Below are 18,328 nucleotides of genomic sequence, written 5' to 3'. Positions count from 1 at the left end.
CATGACGTCCTGGGTTCAAACCCCAGTAATAGTGAAAAAATATATATGTATATGTATACCTAATTGCCTTTCCCCCTTGAAGAATGAAACTGTTTTCTCAAGAGAATGTTAACTTTCTTTCAGGCGACAGCACCTTCATTCCTTCAAAACCACGGATTAACCTTCTGGTGTCCAGGCTCCATCCAGATTGATTTCTGTACCCCCACCTCCTCCAGAATGGTCTTGACTGGAATGAGCCAGCTTGCCACGCTTCCAGATTATCTCCTATGTTTTTCTAGAACCTTCCCAATCATTTGGTTCAAGATGTTGGAGTCACTTTTCTTGGTCCTTTTTCCTTCATCTCCCTTATCCAGCCAGCTGTCAGATTCTATCAGTTCTTCTCGCCTAGTAGTTCCCCTAATTATCCCGCCCTCTGTTCCACGATGATGCAAAACTGGTCCCGAGAGAATGAGGGTCCATGAGAGTCTCCAGTGACCTGGGGGAACCAGATAGAAGGAAAGGGTGGAGATGTAGACCTATGCGCTAGTCCCTCCCTAGGCCCAGAGAGTGGTGCCTGTGCAGGAGCAGGGATTGTGAAAGAGGCTGCTGGATCACAGAATGGGGGAGAGTGGGGCACCTTGAGAGCTCCGACCAGGGATTATGCTTCCCAGGCTATTAACCAGTAATTGACAGGTATCAATAAAATTGCCTCAGTTGCAATCTGTGGCCAGCTAGCAGTGTATGTGAGTATTTTGTGCTTGGGCCACAGTACCATTCCTGCTGGGGGAGAGACAGATGAGGCAGAGGAGCCAAAAACCGTCACCACCTCTTACAGGCACTCACTCCCTAAATATATTTTGAGCACTTCCTCTGTGTCAGGCATTGCTCATTACCGAGAGCGTAAGAATAAATGTGCTCTCGTGGAACTTACAGGTGGGGGAGAGGGGGAATAGGAGACAAACCTTCAACAATTCTTTAATGCATAACAACAGGTTATGATAAGTGGTCTCAGGGAAAATCACAGGGTGTAGGGAGCTGGGGGGTGCCAGCCTGGGACAGGGGAAACCCCCTGCCAGTGTCACAGTCATCCTCAGCCTCTTCCTGGACCTCTCCCACAAGCTCCCCTTCACTCTGGCTCAGGAGGAGGAATTTACCCTCCCCCACTCCTGGATAGACCAACAGACACTAAGGCCCTGTCTTATCCTGGAGCCACTCAGACTCAACCAGCTCTAGACGTGTGTTTTAAGACCAACCAGGCCCCTCCCACCTGTCAAAACCTGGGGTCACCTGAAAAGAAACATGAAACACACCATCCGCTTCCTTCTGCTGCCTCCCCTCCCCACTGCAGACCCTCAGCACTCCCCTCTCCTTACTGTTGCAAAACCCTGGGGTTTCAGAAAGAGAACAGTTATGGCTGCTCCTCTGTTATGGGCTGAATTGCATCGAGTCCTAATCCCCTGCAACTAGAATGTGACTGTATTTGGAGATAAGGCCTTTAAAAAGGTAATTAAAGTAAAATGAGGTCATATGGGCAGGCCCCAGTCCAATATGGCTGGGCTCCTTATAAGAAGAGAATAGGACACAAACGCCAGCAAGCCTGGAGCCAAGCAGAGCCCTGCCCCCTGCCCCCCGCCCCACCCCCTGCCTCTTGTTTATGGAAAAGCTGAAGCCTCTGGGCCTCCCTGAGTCTCAGGAGAGCAGGCTCAAGCAGTTGATGCTTAGGACAACAGAGTCACAGGCTCACTGTCTGACACACATTCCTGAGTTGTTTTACAGGTACCATAACTGGCACCAGAGAGAGGGAGTAAACGCTAACTGCATGATGACCAGACTGCAGCCATGACACAAGCTGCTCCATCTAGAGCAGGACTGAGTCTATGGCTAGCACAATGCCAAGAACTGGCCTTAAAGAGAATGAGCCTAACACTACTGCTCATAATCATCTGTATCTTTGTGGGCATCAAAATAACTCTAGTTTGTTCTGCCCCTGTATGTAAGCAGGCAACTAAAACTGTCAGCAAAGAGATGCTTCAACCAACCCCAGGTTGATATCTTTTACCCTAAGACATCAACGCCTTTTTTATCAGCGTGAAGCAGTTACAGAAGACAGACCTTCACCCATAATCCATACAAATGGAATGACATCTGGTGTGGGGGCATTTGTAAGCAGCTCCTTGCAGAAAACCCCGTTTGCCTTGTCACTTTAGCAAAGCTACATTGTAATTAACAACGGCATCCCCATGCTTTACAAATCTTTCTACCACACAATGCCTTGCCTCACCTGTTGGTTTTCACCATAGATGGAAGAAATAGAAATGGAGAATCAGTAATTAACAAATGACCAGATCTCTTCCCTAGCTTCCCCTTCAGTAATCTTGTGAACAAACTGTGTGGACAAGAGTGCTTCTGAGGAAAAGGGGGTGGTGACAACTCTGACCCCCGTCTCAATGATCCACTGAGAGTACTTCCTGTTTTCCCTTTAAAACTTTCATGGCTGAGTCGAAATTCAGAAATAGTTTTGGGGGACACTGAGTCCACCGTCTTCCTCCCCAGATTTCCGGCATTCTGATTAAAGGCAATTTTTCTATCAACATTGTCTCTTTCGAGCATTGATTTTTGAGCAGCGAGCAGCCAAACCCAAGTTCGGTAACAAGACAAGAGGAGGGGCCCCAGGAAAAAGTGACTCTGCCAATGCCTTGATCTTGGGCTTCTAGCCTCCAGAACTGTGAGAAAATAAACTCCTGGTGTTTAAGGCGCCCAGTCTATGGTATTTGTTATGGCGGCCCTAGCTAACTGAATCCTCTTCCATCCTCAATTCACAGAGGAGGCACTGAGGCTGGGATGGGAGTAGGGGAGGGGCACCATTTAGATGCTGTGAGGATGGGACCAGGACCCATATGTGACTCCCAGTAGCAGGGAGTCCTGCCCAACTGGTTTCTCTACCTTTGGTTTGTACCCCCTGCTGTGTATGTAGATTCTTCTTTCTGAACACACCTCGGATTGAATTTCCCCACACAAAACACCTTCAGCCACCCAGCTCCACATACCCAGCAGGACAGGATCTGAACAAACTCCTTGGCTTGTACCCTAAGCCCTGCCAGTTAGAACCTGAGTCAATGCTTCTCTAGCGTTAACATGCATGAGAATCCCCAGGAGAGTGTGTAAAACGCTGCCTCCTGGGCCCCGCCACCAAAGGCTCCTGTTCAGTACGTCTGGGGTGGGGCCCAAACATTGGCATTTCTAACAGGCTTCCAGGTGATGTGTACGCAGCCCTCGAATAGCTGCTCCGGCTAACAAGCCTCCTTTCCCCAGGGTCGCCCATGCACCCGCCCCTCCAACAGAGCAGCTGATTGCTTTTCCCTCACCACCCCATGCCCTTGAGCCTTTGCCCAGCCTGATCCTGCCAGGGATTTCCTGCTGCCAAGTCTAACACTGTGGTCAGATCCCAGGACCTCCCAACTCAGGATAAAGTTGACAGGGTGTGCTGCTTTTTAAAGGGAAAGCGTTACTGGAATTCAAACTAGAACTGGAATGACTCTAGTCCAAAGGATCATAGAGGAGGTTGAGAAAGAACAACACAGACATCTAGACCCACCCCCAGATACAGACCTCCCTTCAAGACACTGTGACCCCGTGGTCACCCTTTCTATGTACAGATGATCAAAGGGAGTCCCAGAGAAGGTAAGTGACTTGTCTCAGGGCACACAGCACATTAGAGCAGGCGCTGAGCAGGACCCCAGGTCTTCAGTGCAGCTGCGTGCTCCCCACTGCCTACCTGTGTCCTCCCCACTGCCTTTTCTAACCCTAAGAGGGTGTTCTGTCTCCCTGCTCTTTCCCACCTCCCCCAACCCACTTTCCTATGACTCCAGATGGGCGCTCGCATTTCCAGCCAGTGCTGAAATGGAGTCCCAGAGGTCTATACAACTTGCCAAAGAGACAAGAGTGGGGAAAAGGGCAGGGAAATGAGGGAGAGACTAAAACCTTTTGTGCAGAAGGGAGGCCACTCATTGGCGTCCAGGAAGCTGGAAGCGGGGCTTCTCCCGCGACCCACCCACGTGTTCTACCAGCCCTGCCTCTGACCCAAGGTGGGCTCAGACCACAGCCCTGGGAACCACAAACCCTTGCTGGCCCCAAAGGAGACAGACTCTGGCTTGTCTCGGCAACAGGCTGTATGCTTCATACCCTGAGGCACTGATTAGTTAGTTGGTTAGTTCCTGCAAGCTTTGCACCCCTCAACACAGATTTCTGCTCACACGAGTCCAATCAGTGGGGCTGGAGCTGGGATGAGGCACTGGGGGTGACAGCTGTCCTCCCAGACCTGTTCCAAGTGTCATTTGGACCCTCCAGGTGCAGGTGAGACAAACAGCTGGGAGAGCTGCCCAAGACACTTAGGGTCCTGGCAGAGAAAGGGAAGTCAGTCCAGTGGGCACAGGGTTCCTGGAATCGGGATCTGCAACCCAAGTTGGAGGTGCCCCACCCCCACCATGTCACCGGGAGAAACTCTGGACCCGCTGCCTGACACCCTCATTCTGCAGCCGCCAGTCTTCCACCCGGTAAGCAGCTGCTCGCATCTGGAACCTCCTGGGTCTCAGGGCTCCTCCTTTCCTCCTTCCAGCTGGGCCCAGACTCCCAGGTTGGGGGGTGGAGAGGCCCTCAGTTGTGAGCCCTGCTTCCCCAGCACCCACGCATGGGCTCTGGAAGACCCTCCTGAGCTTAGCAAAGTGGCTGACCAGCTCATTCTCACTTGAGTGTCAGTTACTGTTGGGCTCATGGGGGTCCTTGCATTTTAAAAGTAATAGAGCCTGGAGACACAGTGTAGTGCCCTCCTGCATGATGGGTGGCCAGGAGGACCTGGGGGAGTGTGTAGTAGGGTAGGAGGGGGACACTGATTACCTAGGAAGGGCAGTCGTATCTCCAGCCTGGAAGGGAGCCAGGTCAAAACCTCCAAGTCAGAGGTGGGGCTGGGGTCTCCTCGATTCCTTCTGTTTCCTCCTTCAGCTCCTGCAGGTTCCTTCGGCTCCTGCAGGTGCCCTGCAGGTTTCCTGAAGCCTAGCAGTGCTTTACAGAAGGCTGAACTCCCAGCAGACTCCCCCCTCCCACTGATGAGCACTAATTACCACTTTCTCTTTACTTGGTCCTCTCCTCCCAGGAGAGCTCCAACAACTCACTCAATTACAGGCCAGGCCGGGAGCCCGGGAAGTGGGAGGGACTGACATGCTGAGCCTGGTTAAGCTGTGGGCGCTCTGACAGCCCGGGGTCTCCTGCAGCCCGTTTGGCAAGCTGTGAGCCCCCGCCTGGAGGGCAGCGCTGCTGGGTCGCAGCTCTTTCTAGGCGGTTTGGGCTTCTGAAGGCTGCTGGGAGCTGGAGAACACCGCATGAGGGCCAGCCTTGTGATACTGCCCAACATGTACCGGCTGCTTGTTCACGTTTATTCTGCAAACACCTCTTCAGAGCCCACGCTGTCCAGGCCAGGCACTGAGCCTAGAGAAGGGAAAGACAGGGCTTCAGCTGTGGGGGGCTCGTGCCTCCCGGCATGAAGAGCCAGCCATACGTCACCCGGTAAGCCGGCCAGCCAAGGACCAAACTAGCCGTGCCTGCAGCGAGCATGCTGAGGGAAGGAATGATTCAGGCACCAAAATGGATGATGCCTGGAGAAGGTGTCAGAGCCCGGAAAGTCAAGTCAGATTTCACAGACTAGAGGGCGAGCAGCAGAAACAGTCCCTGAAAAGGGAGGGAGTTGTATTTTAGGAACGCCAGGGGAAAGCTGAGCTGGGAAGGTAGGCTGGGGACATTGTCAGGTATCTCGCCGACATCTATATGAGGGTCTGCATTCAGGCCCCAACCAGTCCAACTTTCTGCCTCCCAGTTCCCAGACTCTGGCCAATAAGAAGTCCTCAGCAAGCCTCAATGCCAGGCTTCTGAAGGCCAGGGAGGCAGCCCGAGGACAGCAAGCCTCACTAGGGATACCACTGTGCCCTAGGAGCTGGGGAGAGGGTCTGGGCTGGTGCGCCAGGGGGCAGGGGAGCTGAATCCGGCTTCCGCAGTGCCATGTGGCTTTCTGTGTGAAGGTCCAGGAGAGGGGAGTAGATGGAAGAGAACATTTCGGAGAAAGCTAATTTTTCCCCATCGGGACACTTTCTGTCTGGGGTGGGAGAGTTCACTTTTCCTGTTCCTCTTCCTTCCTCACCTCCCTGACATAGGGGTCCCCAGGTCCTTTCTCCAATCCTATATGGACGGGTTTTTCCCCTTCTTCAGGTGGTTCCTTACGTCACGACAATCTTTGGCGGCCTGCGAGCAGGCAAGATGGTCACGCTGCAGGGAGCGGTCCCTCTAGATGCACGCAGGTAAGGGGAGGGCCCCACGGCGGTGCTGGAGCTCAGCCCTGGAGGCAATGAGCCGGGGGTTCCTCTCTGCCTTCGGGGTCCCTGGGGGTCCCTGACTGGAAGGGCCCTTTGAGAGCCTCACCTCCTCCCAGGTTCCAGGTGGACTTCCAGTGCGGCTGCAGCCTGCACCCTCGGCCAGATATCGCCATCCACTTCAACCCCCGCTTCCACACCACCAAGCCCCACGTCATCTGCAACACCCTTCACGGTGGGCAGTGGCAAGCCGAGGCCCGGTGGCCCCGCCTGGCCCTGCAGAGAGGAGCCAGCTTCCTCATCCTCTTTCTCTTTGGAAATGAGGAGATGAAGGTGACTGGAAGGGATGGGCATCAGAGGGTCTAGAACTTGCGTCCTTCTGCCTCCCTTCCTGCAGCTGAATTCCCCATGTCAATGTGTTGAGGGGTACTGGGAGGGGGGCGGAGTCAAGTACACAGAGAACCAAGCTGCTACCACACCCTGTTCCCAGCTGCCCTGGGTCCACATGGCCCTGTACACAGGGGGCATTCAGCAGGCTCTATGGTGCTGGCCCTGGAGAGGGCGCCGCTGAGACAGCCACAGGGAGCATCTGGAAAGCGCCTGCAATACTAGCTGCTCTACGCCCTTAAACATCAGCTTAATGAATCCTCACAACCCACGAGGAGGGTCCTTTCATTCTCCCCATCTCACAGCTGAGAGGGCGGGGACAGCGCGAGAGAATCTGACCTCAGTGTTCTTTTTATCACTGATGTAAACTCCTGCCAGAAGGATCTTGAGGCTTCTCCAGGGAATAGGGAGCTGGAAGAAGCCAGCAGTGGAGGGAGGGGCCTGTGGACAGGGGTCCCCTCTCCCCACCTGTGGCTGGGGACTCTGCTGCTGGGACTGCTGGCAGGTCAGCTGCCAGGCGGAATGGGGCCTGCGTGGGGAAGTGCTGTGTCGGGGGCAGGGGTGGGCAGAGACGGTGCCACCATGTGCCGGCTCTGCGGCCTTGGGGGAAATTCCAGTAAGAGTGCTCGTGGTGCCTGGCACGTTGGCGTGAACTCAGGAACATCAGCAGCTGCCAGGCCAGCCTCCATCTGTCTCTCCAGGTGAGTGTGAACGGACGACACTTTCTCCACTACGGATACCGGCTCCCGCTGTCTCGGGTGGACACCCTGGGCATATATGGTGACATCTTGGTGACGGCTGTTGGGTTTCTGAACATCAATGTAAGTTCCCTGGAGGTTGACGCCTGGATGGCAGAGGCCTCTGACTTCCCCTGATGCCTGGCTAGGCCTGGGACACCCTCCCACTCCAGACGAGCCTTGTCAACGCAATTATAACCAAGGTGGAGGGGCTTTATAGAGGTGGTGGACACGAGGCGGGGTGAGGTGACCACAGAAAGCAGAGCTAAGAGCCTTGGGCAGCAGTCTATACTGGGCGTGGGGTGTGGTCCACATGGAGGAGCCATGGCCAGGAGGCAAATGACTTAGAGGCTTGGAGCGGTGGGACCCAAACCTAGCAGTGGCTGTATGATTCCCGGCTGAGGGGCTTTATTCAAAAGGCAGATTTCCGGGATCTGCCACCAGAGATTCGGATTCAGGAAGTCTGAGGTGGGGCCCAGGAATCAGCATGTTCAAAATGTCGGGTTTCAGAAGCCCTGACGGGGCCTCCGGGGAGATGCGGCGCTCTCAAGGCCAGAGCTCGGCCTCTGCCTGCTTCCCAGGCACAGCAGGGCAGGCGGGAGCCAAATAAATGGCTCCGGGGCTTGCGGTGGTGCTGAGTCCGGCTCGTTGCTTTTTCTCTTTCCCAACAGCCATTTGTGGAGGGCGGGAGCGAGTATCCAGTTGGACACGTGAGTCTCTCGGGAGCTTGGCTGGCGCTCGCGGTCCCAACCACACTGGCTGCCCCGCTGGCTCTCCCTCCTCCCGGGGCCTGACCTGCCCCTCGCTGGCCACTGCTCACGCGGCCCAAGGCCCAGCTGCCACCCACCTCAGTGCGCGGTTGCCATGGATACAACCGGCCCCGCCCCAGTCCCTGGGACCCGGGATTTGCCCCTCCCAGCGCCGGGGCGGTTCGGGAAGACGGATGCGGTGCGCTGGCTGCCCAGAAACGCCGGGGCCCCAGTATTCCCATCAGAAGCCTCGTCTCAGCTGGAGCTCTCAGTTCTCAGCAACCCTGCGAGGCTGCGGGGTTGGCCTGCGGGGCAGAAGGGGAGATGAGGCCCAGGCCCTTGCCCAGAGCCACAGGGTGTGAATGACAGACCCTCCGCCCCGTTCTCCCCCATTATTTCAGAGCTGGTGTCCCTCTAAATTCAAAAGGACCCCTCTGGGGCTCCACTTACCTGCATTATCGCTCAGAGAGGCAAACCCCAAGTATTCCCATTTGTTAAGAATAAAATCCAGAGGTTCCTTTTCATGGAGCAAACAGCACGTGGCCTCCATGACCCCTCTTTCTTTCCTTGACAGCCTTTCCTGCTGGAGAGCCCCAGGCTGGTGAGTGACCTCCCTCCTCGTTCTGGTGGGGGTACAGTCCCTCACCTGCTCCATCAGAGGTGGAAGGGCACCCCCAACTGGTGGGAAATGCCCTCAACATCAGGGTTTCCTTCCTGCTCCAGGGGTCCCTGGCCCCTGAGGGCAGCCCACATAGCGGTTCCTGAGCGCGGGAGCCCTCGCCACGCCCCTCTGTGAGTCCTCGTCTCCGTTATCTCCTGTGTTCCCTCAGGAGGTGCCCTGCTCACGTGCCCTTCCCCGGGGCCTCTGGCCTGGACAGGTCATCATAGTGCGGGGGCTGGTCTTGCCAGAGCCGAAGGAGTAAGTGTCAGAGGGAAGGGTATAAGCATCTTTGGTCTCTTTAACCTTCAGCACGAGCTTTATAAGCATCACCTCTTTAATCTCCAGCACCACTACTTCATCCCCACCTGACAGATGAGAAGTAAATTGCCCAGGGTCGCACAGCTTGTAAAAGTCTGGTCTGATTGGTACAGGGTTCAGGCCGCCTTCGTGGCCCCAGCAGCCCCAAATCTGGGAGTATCTTCCCTGCCTGTACGTCTTTTCAGGCCAACCAGCCTCTCCCCGCAGGTCCCAGCGGGAGCCTCGGGAAAAGCCCTGTAAAGGCACAGGCTGAGATCCAGGGAGAGGATGCGACCTCCCACAGTGACACAGTGCCCTGGTTTAGGAAACAGAGCCAGGCAGCCCCGAAGAGGAAGCCCTGTGCTGCAAAGTGGAAACTTGGAGGGACACAATAACCAAGTGGATGCTGCCTAACCTCTCCGACAGAGGGCGCTCCCGCCCCATTTCCCAAACCTGTGGGCTCCAAGTCAAGTGTCTTTTTCTTTTTCTTCTTTCCTTCCTCCCCTCCATCCTTCCTTCTTCCTGGAATTGCATTGGACTTCATGACTTTTCTGAGCCAGGTTTCCTGGGTTTGACTTCTGCTGAGGACACTTACTACTTGTGCAACTTCACAGCAGTTCCTTTTCCTTTCTGTGCTTCAGTTTCCTTGTGTGTACAAAGAGGTAAAAATAGTGCCGCCTTCAGGGACGGTATAAATGCGTAGGACTGTGCCCCGCACATAGCATGTGCTCCACAGCTGTGATGGTGCCACAATCCTTGTGGTGGAGGGGCAGGGGAGTAAGAAAAACACCTCGTGTTCTCCTTGCCTGATCCCCTTCCGTTTGTTTTTGTTTTTGAAGTCACTGGCCTCACTCCACCCTTACCCTGCATGATCTTGATCAGATCTGTGAATTCTGAGCAGACATGGAGGCTGTGGAAAGCATGGGCCTCCAAAGTCAGGCAGGACTGGCTGGATTTCTGGTTTTGCCTCTTATAGACTGTAGTCTTGAACAAGTCACTACACCTCTCTGAGTCCGGAGTCCTGAGTTTCCCTATTTGGTGGGGGGAGAGGGGAGATAATCCCAACCCTACGGGGGAAAAAAAAAGTTCCCAGTAATAGAACCCCCACTCCTCCCAAGATTTGGAGACAGGAGACCAGGTTCAGATCTTTGCTCAGGGTCACATGGCTATGATTAGTGATGCAGCAAGTGATTTTACTGCTCTCTCTCAAGGGCCACGAACTGACATGTCCTCAGGGGCCAGGCAGTTCACAGAAATAGTGAGGCACCAGGCTGGGAAAGCTGGTGTAGTGGAAAGAGTATTTCCATAGACTCACTCATGCCAGATCTTCTGATTATTTTAAAAGAGAAGCTGGAAACCATCTCTTATAAACGTTCTCACTTTTGAAAATGGTATTACTTTAAAGTTGAAGAATACTGCAGATCAGCCAGAACATTTCTACAGGCCCAGTCGGCCCCGGGCCACCAACATCCAGGCTGAGCGCAGTGCCTGGCGCTGAGCCGCCGGCAGTGAATGCCGCCTCTGTACTTCCTGCTGTCTCTGAAAGCAACTGGCTTGAATTGGCCGGGGTGGGGGGCTGGCGGGGGGTGGAGAGAGTTTGGAGGGTGCCAGGTTCATTTGCATTAAAAGTTTGTCCTTCTCTGTCTACCTCCCCCCTCCCCAAGCTCTGAGACTGGATGTGGCTGCAGCTTCAAAGGGCTGAAACAAGAGCAGCACCGCGCACTGGAGGGAACCCGTACCCAGTGGAGGGCGGTGCTGGACGGGGCTGAGGTGGGGGGCCACTGAGGCCTCCAAGAGTTTTCAGGCCAGTGGGAAGACAAAGCCTGATCTGAGGAGGCAGGTGGGGAAGGGGGTCCCCCAGCTAGTGGGTGGCAACGTGGCAGTTTAATCCCAGGTGCACCTAAGATTCAAGCAGGTGGTTCCTCTGTGAGCTGTTTCCCGAGGCCAGAATCTGGCCAACCTTCCAGCCACTCTCCTGCCTCCATCCCTCCCCTGAGGGCCAGCAGCCACAGCCTGGAAGAGCCAGGGAGCCAGGGACTGGGGGTTAGGAAGGCTGAGCCCCTTCTCCCGCCCCTTCCCGCAGTTTCACGCTCAGCCTGCGGGACGAGGCTGCCCATGTTCCTGTGATGCTAAGGGCTTCCTTCGCAGACAGAACTCTGGCCTGGGTCTCGCGCTGGGGCCAGAAGAAGCTGATCTTGGCCCCCTTTGTCTTCTACCCGCAGCGATTCTTTGAGGTGGGTCTTGGAGAGGCGTGGTCCCTTTGGGGTGGAGCACAGAGCTGCATTTGCATCCTGGAGACTGGCGGCATGTCCTGTGGGCCGGGAAGCCAGAGCCCCTAGGGGAGGGAAGGTCTATGCCAGGGCTCCACCCTCCACGCTGGTGCCGGGGTCCCGTGCCCAGAAGCCCTGAGGAGATGCTGGCATCGGCATTACTGAAAAGCCCCGCTAGTGACTCCAAAGTGCAGCTGGGGTTGAGACCACACCTCCAGGGGAATCAAGTCCTATTACAGATGGTGAAACTGAGGCCAGGCCTGGTGACAAGCTGGGCCCCTTGTCCTGTTCTCTTCCCCCCCTGGGTGCCTCATGGATCCAGTCTCTGATGGGAGGGGGGGCTGGCTGCCTGGGGCATCAGGCCGGCAAAGGAGGGTCTGGAAGCCAGCAGCACCTCCCGCCCTCCTTTCCCAGGTGCTGCTCCTGTGCCAGGAGGGAGGGCTGAAGCTGGCGCTCAATGGGCAGGGCCTGGGGGCCACCAGCCTGGGCCAGCAGGCCCTGGAGCGGCTGCGGGAGCTGCGCATCAGTGGCAGCGTCCAGCTCTACTGTGTCCACTACTGAGGAGGGATCCAGAGGGCTGGCCAGAGAAGAGGAAGGCCCTCCTACACCCAGGATGGCCCTGCTCTCCTCCTCTCATTACAACATCCACCTGTCACCTGGTGTCAGGCCTGGCTCCCTACTGGAGCCACCAGCCTGAGTCTGCAGGGGCTTTGGACTGTACAGCAGAGGGTAGGCACAAGAGTGTGAGGGTTCAGAAATTCTGCAGCTCCCTCCACCAGGAGGCTGAGATCTGGTTCTGCCTTCCTTCAGGGCCTAGACAAGGAAGCAGGCTTTGTACTCTAACGAAGATATCCCCAAAAAACAGTGGCTAAAAATGTAGAAATTTATTTCCTTCCCATCTAACAGTTCTGGAGAAAATAGTCCGGGTCAGTAGGGCGTCTCTGCTCCATGGACCTTAGGGGTCATGCTAGTCATCATCCCACCATCCCCGGGGCGTCAGCATCACCTGCATGCCAGAAGCTCTAGGTTTCAACCACTGAGAAGACAGATAGAGAATATGGACAAGGTCCACCTGACAAGGTACGCCCCAGGCCTGGGCTTGGCATACAGTGTTATGCTCGCGTCTCAGGGGCCAGCACGCAGATACCCAGCCCCACTATCTGCAAGGGAGGCTGGAAGTGTTCTCCGGCCGGAAGGCCACGTGAGCAGCCGCAGTTATGCTACTGGGCTTCCCGGTACGTTTGGTTTTACTTACACCATCTTATTTTGTGCCATCTATTTACCATTGCTATTTTTTCCTTATAATTTCAGCTTTCTTGCTTGCTGTTGGATTGATGAAGTCTTCTTTATCACCTCCTCTGCCTTTTTTTCTTACATTGACTTGGAAGTTATGAATTCCATTTTACACTTCCAGTGGTTATCCTTGATCTTTATTTTATTTTCTTATTAACACAATATAATTGACTTTTGGGGGTGGGTAACATTCTGAGTTTTAATATGTATGATGATTTGTGTGACCACTTCCACCATCAGGATATATAACAACTCCATCATCCCCCAAAATTCCCCTGAGTCACTCCTGTGTACTCACACCTCCTCCACTCCTTCCCCTAACCCCCGGCAACCCACTCATCTCTTCATTACCATATTTTGTCTTTTTGAGAATGCCATATAAATAGAATCATATGGGGCATGACCTTTTGAAACTAGTTTATTTGAACCAGTATTATCCTTTTAAGATTCATCTAAGTTGCTGTGTGTATCACCGACCCACTCCTGTTTATTACTCAGTAGTATTCCATTGTACCACCATTTGCTTATCTGTTGACCCACAGAAGAACATTTCAGTGGTTTTCAGTTTTTGATAATTATGAAAAGAGCTGCTAAAAACATTTGTTTGCAAGCCTTTGTATGAACATGACTTTTCATTTCTTTAGGGTTAATTCCTACTAGTGGAATTGATGGGTCATATGGTAAATGTATGTTTTAACTTTATAAGAAACGGCCAAGCTATTTTCCAGAGTTGTTTCGGAATATCTTTGGGAATTTGGCATTCCCACCAGGAATGTATCAGATTTCCAGTTGTCCTGTCTTCTCATCGGTACTTGTTATTGTCAGTGTTTTTATGTTAGCCATCCTCACTGGCGTGTAGAGGTATCCCATTGTGGCTTTGATTTGTGTTTCCCTTATGGCTACCGATGTTGAGCATGTTTTCATGTGCTAATTTCCATCTGTGTATTCTCTGTGGTGTAATGCCTGTTCAGATCTTTTCTCCATTTTTAAATGGAGTTGCTTGCTTTCTTATCATTGACTTTTAAGAGTTCTTTATATAGGCTGGAGAAACGTCCTTTGTCTACAATAGCCAAGAGATGGAAACAACCTAAATGTCCATCACCAGAGGACTGGATAAAGAAGCTGTGATATATTTATACAATGGAATACCACTCAACCATAAAAAAAGAGTATAATAATGCCATTTGCAGCAACATGGATGGATCTGGAGATCATCATTCTAAGTGAAGTAAACCAGAAAGAGAAAGAAAAATACCATATAATATCACTTATAGTGGGAATCTAAAAAGGAAAAAGAAGACACTAATGAACTTATCTACAAATCATAAACAGACTCACAGACATAGTAAACAATCTTATGGTTACTCGGGGGAGAGTGGGTGGGAAGGTATAAATTGGGAGTTTGAGATTTGCAAATATTAACTGCTAAATATAAAATAGATAAAAACAAATGTCTTGTGTATAGCACAGGGAACTATATTCAATATCTTGTAGTAACCTATAATGAAAAAGAATATGAAAACAAATATACGGATGTGTATGTATGACTGAAACATTATGTTGTACACCAGAAATTGACACATTGTAACTGACTATACTTCCATTAAAAAAAAAAAAACTAAGACATCTATATCCAATGCTAAAAAAAAAGTCAGTTGGCCATATTTGGGCAAGCTTATTTTTGGACTCTATTCTGTTCCATTAGTCCGTCTCTTTGCCAATAGCACACTGTCTTGACTACTGTATCTTTATAGTAAATCTTGATATTGGGTAATATAATTTCTCCAACCTTATTCTTCTTTTTCAAAATTATTTTGGCTCTTACTGTCCTTTTGCCTTTTTGTATAAATTTTAGAATCAGCTTGTCCATACATGCAAGATATCCTGCCGGGATTTTGATTGGAATTGCATTAAATTTATAGAACAACTTGGGAAGAACTGGCCTCTTTATTATGTTGAATCTTTCAATCCATTAGCATAATATGTCTTACCACTTATTTAGGTCTTTGATTTATTTCATCAGCATCTTGTAGTTTTCAGCATACAGATCCTGTACCTGAGTTGTTAGATTTATAGCTAAGCATTTAATTTTTAGGGTTATTGTCAATGGTATTTTTTAAACTTCAGTTTGCAATTATTTATTACAATTATATAGAAACATAATTGATTTATCTGTGATGACTTTGTATCCTGGTACCTTGTGAAACTCAGTATTTCTAGAAGTGTTTTGTCTATTCCATAGAATCTTTTACATAAAGCAATTGTTTACATGTTGTCTATGGAAGGGGACAATTTTACTTCTTCCTTTCCAATCTATAAGGCTTTTTAAAAAACTTTTCTTGCCTTATTATGCTGGCTAAGAATTCTAGTGCAATGTTGAATGGGAGGAGTGAGAGTAAACTTCTTTGTCTTTTTCCCAATATTAGGGAGGAAGCCTTATGATAGTAACTGTAGATTTTTTGTAGATGCCCCTTATAAAGTTGAGGACACGCCTTTCTGTTTTTAGTCTACTGAGAGTTTTTTTTTTATTATTATTACCATTATTATGAATTTATTACAAATTATTATGAAAAGATGTTGAATTTTGTCAACGGCTTTTTCTGCATGAAATGATATAACCATGTGTTTTTTATTCTTTAGCCTATAAATATGGTGTATTACATAATTGGTAATCAAATATGGAACCAAACTTGCTTCCCTATGATAAGCTCTACTTGGCCATGATGTATTATTCATTTTGAGAGTACAAGCACACCTCGTTTTGTTGCACTTCACTTTATTGTACACCCCAGATATTGCACTTTTTACAGATTGAAGTTTCATGGCAATCCTACTTTGAGCAAGTCTATTGGTGCCATTTTTCGAATAGCATAATTTCTTTTTTTTTTTTTGCATTTTAAGTAAACTTTTTATTTGAGATCATTGCAGATTCATGTGCAGTTACAGGAGATAATACTGAGAGATCCTATGTACTCTTTACCCAGTTTCCCCCAATGGTAACATCTTACAAAACTATAATACAATATCACAACCGGGATGCTGACATTCATCCAGTTCTGTCAAGAGACAGAACATTTCCATAGCCACAAGGACCCCTCATGTGGCCCTTTTGTAGCTAAATCCACCTCCCTTCCATGAGAACCCCTTCATTAACCCCTGCCAACCACTGTGTTTTCCATTTGCATAATTTTGTCATTTCCAAATGTCATATAAATGAAATCATACAGTATGTAACATTTGAGGATTGGCTTTTTTCACTCAGAATAATTTCCTAGCGATTCATCCAGGTTGTTGCATGTATCAATAGTTTGTCCTTTTTTAATTGTTGAGTGGTGTTCCACGGTATGGTTATACCAGTGTTTGTTCATCTATTTACCTGTAGAAGGACATCTGAGTTACTTCCAGTTTGGGGTTTTTATAAATGAAGCTGCTATAAACATTTATGTACAGGTTTTTATGCAAACACAAGTTCTCATTTCTCTGGATAAATTCCCCAAAGTGTAATTGCTGGGTCATGTGGTACTCCCAGCAATTGAGAAACACTTTGTAGAATAAAATTATATTTCAAAATGGATGGATCTAAAGGTTGTCTCTGGAATTGTTCTTCTACTTACTAGAGGTAAGGTTTTGTTTCTCTTGGGCTCTTCTCAAGGTCCAATAGCAAAATTTCTAAACTAAGGTATATACATTATTTTTTAGACATACTGCTATTGTATACTTAATAGACTACAATATAGTATAAAACAGAACTTTTATATGCACTGGAAAACCAAAAGATTCACGTGACTCTCTTTATTGTGATATTCACTTTATTTTGGTCTAGAACCAAACCTGCAATATCTCTGAAGTATGTGTGTAGCTGGATTTGATTTGCTAAAATATTTTTGAGGATTTTAACATGTGTGTTCATGAAGGATAATGGTCTCTAATTTTGCTTTCTTGTGCTATCAGTCATTGTCTTGTTTTGTTATCAGGATAATGCTATCCCCTCCTCTGTTTTCTGGAAGTTTGTGATGATTGGGGATATTTCTTTAAATCTTTTTTTTTTTTTTTAGCGTTTTCCAAGGACACCATCTAGACCTGGATATTTCCATTTGGAAGATTTTTAATTAAAATTTAATTCCTTTGGTAAGACATAGAAACAGACTGTGTATCTATTTCATCCTGGGTGAGTTTTGGTAGTTTGTGTTTTTCATGAATTTGGTGCATTTAATCTTAGTCATCAAATGTGTGTGTATATATATATATATATATATATATATATGTAGAGTGCATAGTATTATTTTCTCATCATTTTAATGTCTGTATGGTCTTTACAGAAAGCCCTTCTCTCATTTCTGAAACTGGTAATTTGCACCTTTTTCCTTTTTTTCTTTGTCAGGTTCACTAGACTTTTATCTATTTTATTGATCATTTTTTTTAAAACAGCTTTGACCTTGTTGATTTTCTCTATTGTTTTCTGTTTCAATTTTTATAGATTTCTGCTCTTACCTTTATTATTTCCTTCTTTCTGCTTGCTTTGGTTTATTTTGCTCTTTTTTTTTTTTTCCTAATTTCTTCACTTGGAAAAAGAATATTGACTTTAGACTCTTTTTCTTTTCTAATAAAAGTGTGGAAAACAATAAATTTCTTCTCAGCACTTCAGCTCTAGCCCACAAATCTTGATGTTTTATATTTTCATTTTTGTTCATTTAAAAATATTTGTTAACATCCACTGAGCCTTCCTCTTTGACCCATGGTTTATTGGGAAGTGTGTTATTTAATTCCACGTGTTATGGATCATTTTGCCATCTTTCTGTTAGTGAGTTGTAGTTTAACTCTATTATGGTCAGAGAATATACTTTGTATGATTTCAATTATTTAAAAATTTTAAGATTTTCTCATGATCCAGAATATAAGCTTTAGTGAATGTTCTATGGACACTTGAAAAGAATGTGTATTCTGATGTTGAGTTGAATCTTCAGTAAGTGTCGGTTAGATCGTGTTTGTTGATGGTGTTGGTTCAGTTTTTCTATATTCTTGCTGATTTTCATCCTACAAGTTCTGTCAATTATTCACAGAGGAATATTAAACTATTATTGTGTGTTTGTCTGTTTCTCCTTTCAGTTCCGTCTGATTTTGTTTCATTTACTTTGAAGCCTTGTTGTTCGGTATATATACATTTTGGATTGTTATGCTGTGTAGAAAAAGTTTACCATACTAAACCTGAGACATCTATTCTTAGGAAGGCCTGCTTGCAAGGCTGGCTCTTGGCTAGTGTCTGGGAATTTGACTAGCAAACAATTCCCTGTACTAATATTAAACATTCCCTAAATATTAAGAGTGGCTCATGTGCACAAACCATTTGTATTGTTTTTTAATGTAGTTTATGCTAAATACCTCCTTTCCTTCTGGGAGTCTAGAATTTTGGTACATGCTAGGCAGAGGGTGCCTATATGACTCACTCTTGATTTAAAAAGCCTGAACTTTTAGGCTCAAAAGAAGTTTCCTGGTAGACAACACTCCACATGTATTGTCACAAGTCATCAGTGGAGGCATTAAGCACTTGTGTGAATCCACTGGAGAGGGCCCTGGGAAGTTTGCCCTTGGTTTTTTCTGG

The 18,328-nt window shown here is 48.8% G+C and overlaps 1 protein-coding gene across 1 annotated transcript; it reads left to right on the top strand.

The window, feature by feature from the left end:
- Positions 1-3,616: 3,616 nt before the first annotated feature.
- On the top strand, positions 3,617-13,631 carry LGALS12 (galectin 12). The gene is made up of 10 exons (XM_011000402.3): positions 3,617-3,660; positions 4,327-4,532; positions 6,235-6,323; positions 6,455-6,668; positions 7,424-7,543; positions 8,131-8,169; positions 8,783-8,809; positions 9,039-9,127; positions 11,250-11,400; positions 11,851-13,631. The coding sequence occupies exons 1-10, from the start codon at positions 3,636-3,638 to the stop codon at positions 11,995-11,997; spliced, it is 1,107 nt and encodes a 368-aa protein (XP_010998704.3). The 5' UTR covers positions 3,617-3,635; the 3' UTR covers positions 11,998-13,631.
- The last annotated feature ends 4,697 nt before the right edge of the window (positions 13,632-18,328 follow it).

The sequence above is a fragment of the Camelus dromedarius genome, chromosome 12 (genome assembly GCF_036321535.1).
Source record: "Camelus dromedarius isolate mCamDro1 chromosome 12, mCamDro1.pat, whole genome shotgun sequence".
NCBI classification, from domain to species: domain Eukaryota; kingdom Metazoa; phylum Chordata; class Mammalia; order Artiodactyla; family Camelidae; genus Camelus; species Camelus dromedarius.
The sequence above is the reverse complement of the archived record's forward strand: the minus strand, read 5'-3'. Positions and strand labels throughout refer to the sequence as shown.

Excerpts from the sequence above, each read along its gene's own strand:
- LGALS12 (XM_011000402.3), top strand. The coding sequence starts at position 3,636 with ATGATCAAAGGGAGTCCCAGAGAAG. Across the intron at positions 8,810-9,038 it reads TGCTGGAGAGCCCCAGGCTG|GAGGTGCCCTGCTCACGTGC; the intron begins GTGAGTGACCTC and ends GTGTTCCCTCAG. Across the intron at positions 11,401-11,850 it reads ACCCGCAGCGATTCTTTGAG|GTGCTGCTCCTGTGCCAGGA; the intron begins GTGGGTCTTGGA and ends CTCCTTTCCCAG.